This window comes from Plecotus auritus (genome assembly GCF_963455305.1).
Source record: "Plecotus auritus genome assembly, chromosome: 1".
NCBI classification, from domain to species: domain Eukaryota; kingdom Metazoa; phylum Chordata; class Mammalia; order Chiroptera; family Vespertilionidae; genus Plecotus; species Plecotus auritus.
In genome coordinates, this window is record NC_137770.1 from 85,175,299 (window position 1) to 85,183,460 (window position 8,162).

The window sequence follows — 8,162 nt, forward strand, 5'->3', positions numbered from 1 at the left end:
TTTCAATATGTTTTTTTGAGGGACACAATACAATCCATAACAACTTCTTCAGTGTATACATGTGCCAAGCCATTGCACACTGCATGACTATGTGAGGGTAATATTTGCCAGGGAAACTGTGGGTACAGGAGAACAGTCCCTAGGTTCCCAGGGGAGGGCCTGGCATTGGGGTAGGGTGGGAGGAGGAAATATTTTCTTGTCGGGCTTTTGGACCTGGTCCCCAACAACTTGACCCTGGGAACTGGCTGTTTAGCATTTATTTCCCTGTGTGCTGCCCTCAGCTGTCCTGAGGCCCTCTTCCCATGGGTTTGGGCAAAGCCCTCTTATCTGGACAGTTTCTCCTGCTGACCCTGTGATGCTGAGACTTTATCACTCTTGATGTTGGTCAGGCGGACACACTCTGTGGGCCTATCCTCTGCATGGCAGAACTAACACTGTGGCGATGTTGATGTGCTTATCTTCTCTGGGTGACAGCTACCAACTGCTTTTTTCCATGTCAGGGGACCATGTGATGCTCATTTGGTCTTCTGCGGTGGCTAGACTGGAGTCAGTGCCTGTCAATCTGTTGGAGTCCAACATAGCCTGTGGGCTCAGTCAAGCTCCCTGCAGTCTCCATTGGCCCTGCTACTTCTTGGGGCTGGCAGGACAGGCTGACTACTCTCCTCACATCTCCATTGTCCAGCTTCAAGGGAACAAGGGCCGCCTTGTGGATGTGCTGTCCTTAGGGTCTGGGGGTCAAGAGTGGATGGGGTTTTAGCTGCAACTCAGTATGTGCTCTGATCTCATAAGCAAATGTTACACAGTGTCTCTGCCTCTTGTATCTCACATTTAAAAATTCTTATTTAGTTATACAAATGTAAAACATGAGTTAGGATAAAAAGAAAAAACGTCTTTATATTATCATTTCAGCATATGTTCTCTTATTTTTGAGATCTTCCAAGTTTTGTTGTTGTTGTACATATGCTTGTTATTTTTTGCATAGAGTCAGTCTATAATCAGTCTTGTACATATTATTCTCTTTTTATTTTACATGTATTGGTCATTGGCAAAGCTGGAAGCTCAGATCTGTGGACTGGTGGGCAGGGGAAAGTGGAGGAGCTCTGGGGTTCCTGATCTGGGACCAATAGTAGCAGCTCTTTCTTGCATGGGGCCAGGCCTATCTTCTTAGGCCTCTTAGGGATCAAGGGCCTGTAAGAGGTCCTTTAACTGCAGGCTCCTGAGAGGTAGCTGGAGGTCATGCCCTGTTCCTCTTGTATTTGATGTGTATAGCTGTGAGTGTACTCATCCAGCTCAGATGCTGGTGGGTATGGGATTCAGAGCATTCAAGGCTGCATGGAAGGAAATTTTGAAGGACTTTGCCTAACTCAGGTATTCTTTTTCTGGAAGACCTGGAGACAGCATATCATATCTGAAGGAAGATGACAGTTGAATTTGGGTGGCTCTGATGTAATTCAGGGATGAGGCTCACTTTGATGCTCTTGGGGATCCTCGTCCTGAGCTAGAATGACCTTGACCCTTATACAGCCATTGTGACTATTGCAGTAGACAAGACACATCCTGAGGACTTCCAAGGGTCATCTCTCTTTCACCCTACTATCCTGAGCTCTCATGCTTGGGAAATTTTCTTTTTTCCCCACTTGGCAGATGCTTCTGTGGCTGTAGGCACACTATTGAGGTGATGATCATGAGGCAGAGGTGGGTGTAAAGACATAAACCCAGGCCTTGGCCCATCTTCAGAAATAGTCATGGAGAATTTGCTATGGCTCATCTGTGTTCTGTAGTGCAGTGGCCGAGGCATGGGTCTGAGGGAAGAAGAGAAGTGAGAGGAGAAGGGGAGTAGGAAGAGGAAGAGGAAGAGGGGACAGAGGAGAAAGAAGGTCGTTCCGTGCCAATATTACTCTGGATATTAAATGGTATTGTGCAGATTAAAATATTTTCTTTAATAATCCATAGCACCACACAATGTTTATGGAAATTGGTAGGCTTGGTTATTAATCTGGCAAGAAATGAGCCCAGCAAAATTCTTCATTCCTACTAGAGAAGAGGACCTGAACTCCTCCTTGTGGAGCAGTCCGTCTCTGGGGGAGCTCTGGGGAAGAAACAGTCACACACACATGTGCCAGAGGCTGCATCTTTATTGAATTTTGCTGGGGATACAATCAGCAGGGGTTTTGGGTACCTCTGGGAGCCTCCCTGGTCTTGGGCTATGTCCAGGCTCCTGTGGAACCTGGGGGCTACCCAGGGAGAGCTCTGGCTTTGGGATTTTTCCTGCGGCTGGCCAGGCTTCTGTGGCTACTTGCACTTTAAGATTTTATTAATCCAGTTCACATATGGGGAGATTCGAGTGAAGACACTAGGAGGCTTTGCATCTGTACGACCATATGACACAATACCCTGGGCCACCCCAGCACACAGAAGAGGGCCCCCAGAGTCACCCTGTGGGTTAAAAAAAGCAGATCATGAGCAGGGATCATTCTTCTCTCCCTACTATTACTTCATCCTAGTTCTATTAGCACCCAGGCTGGCCCCAAGATACCCCAGAGTCAGGCCAGGAATCTTGACTCCCGATGGACTCATAAGTCAGGAGTCATAATTTAAATGTCTTCTTTTTCTCTCTAGCATAGAACATAGATACTGCCCCCCAACATCTTATTTTTTCTCTCCTGGAGCCCTGTATGCAGACTAGATGGGAAGATTAGAGGCAGGACTTGAGTATGGAAGGATGGAACCCAGAAGGAGGATTCTAGTTCCCATAGTTCTAGAAACCCATGAATGCAGACACCGGTAACTGAACCAGGGGACTTCCTGATCCACCCCCTCTCATTAGGACCCTGTCTCCCAGGAACTGATTATGAGGAGGAAGTATAAGTTTGTGGTACCTTATATGCTGATCTTTTCTTTCTGGGGTTGCCCACACAGATTTGCAAGTTAGGATTGTAAAACATAAAGTGGTTGCAGGCCTTGGCCTTCATGAGTGTCAACTTCACCTCTCTCAGAGTATCTGACACTGGCTTTTTCACTCCTATTCTCCCCCAGCCAGTTGCTCGGCATACTTTTCCAGGTTGAATAAAGGTAGACTTGGTGGGCAGGGGGACTGTCCCCACCGCATCGTTCAGCTTGGCCTTTGTTTGTAGCTGTGAGGGAGGAAGAGTAGATGGTTGCAATTTATAGGGAATGTGGGTGGTGTGGTATGGTAGAGGCTCCCTGGGCAGGGCCTAGAGTTTTTCCCAAATGGGGTGGTGATGATATGGAGTGGGAGTGGTACCTGAGGAAGTGGGTTGGAAGAGAATGAGAAAGGTACAAGTCAGGAGAAGGGTTAAGAAGGGGGAATTGAGAAGTCAAGAAAAAGAACGGCACCTTCAGTAACATGATGTCATTGACATTAGTAAAATGGTTGTATTTCGGATGAACAAATTGTTCTTTGACTTCTATCTTCTGCCATGTGGATTCTTCTTGTTTTATGTCATGAGCTCCGAGAATGACAGTAATATTTCTGTTGAAAGGGAAGAGAGAGTCAGGAAAGGTGCTGGTCTCCTGAGAAGGGCCCATTTTGAGCAGAGTGACAACAGGCCCTCTTCATCAGTGTAGAGCCAACTAAGGAACTCAGTTCTTACTGAGGAAAGACGTTCCTCCCAGAGACCACAGCTGTTTTAGGAAGGGCCAGGCCCTGGCAGACTGAGAGAGCTCTTTGGCACCAGGACAAGAGGGGCAGTATTGGCCTGTCTTGATCTGGGTTGCCCATTAGTAAAGCCCTGACCTGTGGGCATGGAGATGACTAATCAATCACAATGGCCCAGTTCCTCTCAATATACATCACTGACCATCTTGTGATTAGTTAGGCACAAAAATCTCTTCTGAGGCCACTTGAAAATTATGTTAACTCTGGTTCCTACAAGTCCTCACATGAAAAGAAGACAAATCAAAGTTTTCTTACCTTCCTTTACAATGAGCAGCTGTCACCACAAATTCTTGACTTATGAGAAATCCACCACAGTTAACAACATAGCTCTGGTCAGTGATGATTTTCAGATAGGCCATGTAGGGACGGGAGTGTGGCTTGGACTCAATGCCACTGATAATCTTCCCTGAAACAGAAAATCCCAGGTTCCCAAACACAGGATAACTAAGCCTCCAGACAGAGCACTAGGTAAGGAAAATGAGTTGAAAGCTGAGACAACCCCCCATCCCCAGCCTCACCCTTACCTGTAATTTAACTCAGCCCCTCCATGTATCCTTTTTATTGGCTTCCCTTATCCTGGTCCACCCTGTCAATCCCACTTTTCAGAACACAATGGCTAGTCTTGATTCTGAGTTGTCATTTAAACATTTCTTCATGCCCTGATCCTGACCTTTTCCATGTGAGAGCAAAGACAGAGGAGAAAAGGACCAGGAATCAGAATTATGGATATTTTGAGGAGAGCAGCTTAAGAAGTACTTCCAAAGCCAGTTTTCTGATTCTATCTCCACCCAAGATTCCCCCACCCCCCTAGGAAACTGTTACTAACTGCTGGGAAAGAATATGACTCTTCCAGGTAGAGATTTCCCCTGGAACACTTACAATGAGATCTTGCATTCTCATTTTAGGGTCTTCTTTGACTCGGGTCAGTAAATTTGGAATAGAAGTTAAGGACCCAGAGGACAGGGAGTTATATCCTAGACTCACCAGCTCCAGCTTCAGGAGGCAAGAGGAAGACCAACCAAAGGAGTAGAGCCTGCATTTTCCTAGCGATGCTGCCCATGGCAAGGTTCTTCTGTCACTCCCCACTCTTGTCTCTGCTTTTATAACCCCAGTAATAGAAGGGTGTGTGTGTGGGGGGTGGGTGAGGAGGGTGACGGGGGAGCTGGGAATCACATTTTTGTTGTTCACTCTGGCCTGGCTTATCTTCCTAATCAGAGATTCTCATAGCTCTCCTCTCTGCTTGGCTGGTGTGGAAGCTGTGGTTAGAGTCCAGAGTCCTGGCTTCTAGGGTGAGGAATTCACCTTTCTCACCTAATGCAGCTCTCTAGAGGCATAATAGTATCACAGATGGGAGGGGGCGCATGTTTTAGATATTATAGGAATCTAGAACAGGGATCAGAAAACTTTTCCTGTAAATAGCAAGTTGATAAATATTTTCAGCTTTGTGAGTCATAGTGTCTCTGTCTCAGCTATTCAGCTCTGCCATCATAGCACAAAAGCAGACATACTAGTGGACAAGATGTAAACAAGTGGGAAGATGGTGTCGAGCAGTGGGCCAAAAATTTGGGCTTTTGCCACAAGTGGGGCAAAGATGAATATGAGAAGCTTGCTGAGAAGAGGCTCACAGAAGAGAGAGAAAAGAAGTATGGAAAACCAGTGCAACCAGTCAAGTGGGAGCTTCTCCAGCATAGGGACTACAAGGTGGACCTGGAATCCAAGCTTGGGAAGACAATTGTCATTACCAAGACCACCCCACAATCTGAGATGGGAGGATGTCCCAATTATGCCCCAATTAATTGATTATCTGTCTAGACTTAGTGGGACAAACGCAGGTGACCAGGAGTCAGCAATAACGGCCTATCCCCTGGCACTTCAATGTCTAGACAGCTGAGCCGAACCAGAATACATGACACACAAGACAGAATTAGTATGCAATCACCCAGGGTTTATTGACCTATTCCTAGTGGGTCCTAGGCTCCAGCAAAGGCCACCCGGCGATGCACACTGACGACGAAAACAGAGACAGGCAGGCTGCCGCAGTTGGTTCAGGCTCACACAGCAGAGCAATCAGGGGCTTGTCTCTCGGAGCGACATGGAGTCCTCCTCTTATTGGGCAGGAGACCTCAACTGAAGACAGTCTCAGGGTTATATAGACCGTGGTAAACAACTTGTGTCCTTATCAGTGTGGGCCAGACGGTGTGCCTTATGCTGGGAGCAGGGCGTTTACACTTTAAGGGCTCAGAGCTTTTACATCAAGATAGTGGGGTGTTCATTAATTTTGGAAGTTACAGAGTATTGGGGATTTCCATACAGCAAACATTTCATGCAATAATTACTTCATACATTAGAGGGGTTTCATTATTATAACAGAGGATATTGCTGCAATGTCTGTGACTGTGTTGTGAAGGACTCCATCAACTTCCTGGATCACATTAATGGAAAGAAACATCAGTGAAATCTGAACATGTCTATGGGTGTGGAACTTTGCACCTTGGATTAGGTGAAGAAATGTTTTGAAGTCAACAAGAAGATGGAAGAGAAACAAAAGGATCATGACTTTGAGGAAAGGAGGAAGGAGCTTAGAGAAGAAGAGGAAAAGGCCAAAGCCTACAAGAAAAAGAAATGGGAAGAGCAGAAAAGGAGGGCTGAGGAGGACTTGACATTTGAGGATGATGATGAGATGGCAGCTGTGATGGGCTTCTCTGGTTTTGGTTCCACCAAGAAGAGTTGGCTTTCTGTGCTTGGCCCCTTGCTGGGCTTAACTTTGAATGTGGGTGGGGTCATTTTTTGGGGGGGAGTACTTGGGAAAGTTCTTGAGTGGCAATAGGGAGGACTAGAGAGTGGGTGTTTAGTTTCCCTCCACTTTGATGAAACGGAATTTCTGGACTGGAACCTAGATTCTTTGTCCGCTGGAATCAAAGAATGAATGCACAGACAGAAAGTGGTATAGTAAAGGTGGAGATTTGTTGAAGAATAAGTACAGACTCCCATGTAGGGAGAGGGAAAGAGTCCCACAGAATGGACTCCCAAGTAGGGAGGGGGAAAGGATCCCACTGAGTTCCTTTCCCTATGGCTTATAAAGGCTGCAGATCCTGGTGCCTTGATATCCCCTCTGATTGGTCACTATTCCCTTAGACTGGTTACTATAGTAACTCCTGGGCTCAAAGGTCAAACCTCACATGGGACATGTGAGGTTCTCCCCCCTCCTTCCTTATTGTTTTCCTATTCCCTTTGGGCTTTCTTCTTCTTCTGGATGAAGAGCTCCTTTCTCTTTATTTTGTAAATATAGACCTTTTGCTGTTTCCAGCTCCCTCATTCTATGGAAATGTACTTGTAGCTTTTCAGCTTCCCCTATTCTATGGAAATATACCTTCTGCTGCTCTGCAGTCCTGTGCTTCCTCCATGGTCCCCTTAATTTTCAAAATTTCCTAAACCTGTCCTATTTTACCCCCAAAATTCCTGTTTCATTGAGAGAAAGAGCACAGGAGGTGCGGTAGTGCTGCAGCATATTCCTTTAGCCTCAGTGGTATCACTCAAGTAACAGGACCTCTGCCCATCTGCGTTCCCATAAAGGAAAACCTCTTCTGAGTCTGCTTTCCCAATACTTCCCCTGCATCTTTCCCTCTTCATCTATCCAGTCTTCTCTGAGCATCCTACATTTATCCTGTGTTCTTGCCTTTAAAAAAGAAGATATTTTTATTGATTTCAGAGAGGAAGGGAGAGGGAGAGAGAGATAGAAATATCAATGATGAGAATCATTGATCAGCCTCCTGCATGCCCCCACAACCCTGGGGCATGTGCCCTTGACTGGAATCGAACCCGGGACCCTTCAGTCTGCAGGCTGGCGTCCTATCCACTGAGCCAAACTTGCTAAGCCATGTGTTCTGCCTTTGTTTTTTTTGTTTTTTTTTTCAGAAGTCTAGCTTCTATTTTATTTTATTTTATTTTTTTCAGTTTTTTTTAAATAAATCTTTATTCAGATTATTACAATTATTTCTCCTTTTTCCCCCCATAGCTCCCCTCCACCCATTTCCCACCCCACCTTCTGCCCTTACCTCCCCCCCACTGTCCTCATCCATAGGTGTATGATTTTTGTCCATTCTCTTCATGAACCCCCCATACCCCTTTCCCCCTGAGAATTATCAGTCCACTCCCTTTCTATGTCCCTGATTCTATTATATTCACCAGATTATTCTGTTCCTCAGGTTTTTAATTCACTTGATTTTTAGGTTCGCTTGTTGATAGATATGTATTTGTTGTTCATAATTTTTCTCTTTACTTTTTTCTTCTTCCTCTTCTTTAAGAATACCTTTCAGCATTTCATATAATACTGGTTTGGTGGTGATGAACTCCTTCAGCTTTTTCTTATCTGTGAAGCTCTTTATCTGCCCTTCAATTCTGAATGATAGCTTTGCTGGGTAGAGTAATCTTGGTTGTAGGTTTTTGCTATTCATCACATTGAAAATTTCTTGCCACTCCCGTC

General features: G+C 45.6%; 1 protein-coding gene and 1 pseudogene across 2 annotated transcripts; one reads left to right on the forward strand and one right to left on the reverse strand.

Annotated features, from left to right (window-relative positions):
* Positions 1-2,292: 2,292 nt before the first annotated feature.
* LOC308251371 (mast cell protease 4-like) lies at positions 2,293-4,739 on the reverse strand (the record flags this gene model as incomplete). Its single annotated transcript, XM_080674663.1, has 5 exons — positions 2,293-2,436; positions 2,880-3,134; positions 3,358-3,493; positions 3,935-4,085; positions 4,664-4,739. 5 exons carry the CDS (start codon positions 4,737-4,739, stop codon positions 2,293-2,295), a joined length of 762 nt encoding a protein of 253 aa, XP_080530789.1.
* Positions 4,740-5,216: 477 nt separating this feature from the next.
* On the forward strand, positions 5,217-6,506 carry LOC308238790 (zinc finger matrin-type protein 2-like; annotated as a pseudogene). The gene is made up of 2 exons: positions 5,217-5,453; positions 6,052-6,506. The product of its transcript is annotated as a zinc finger matrin-type protein 2-like (transcript).
* The last annotated feature ends 1,656 nt before the right edge of the window (positions 6,507-8,162 follow it).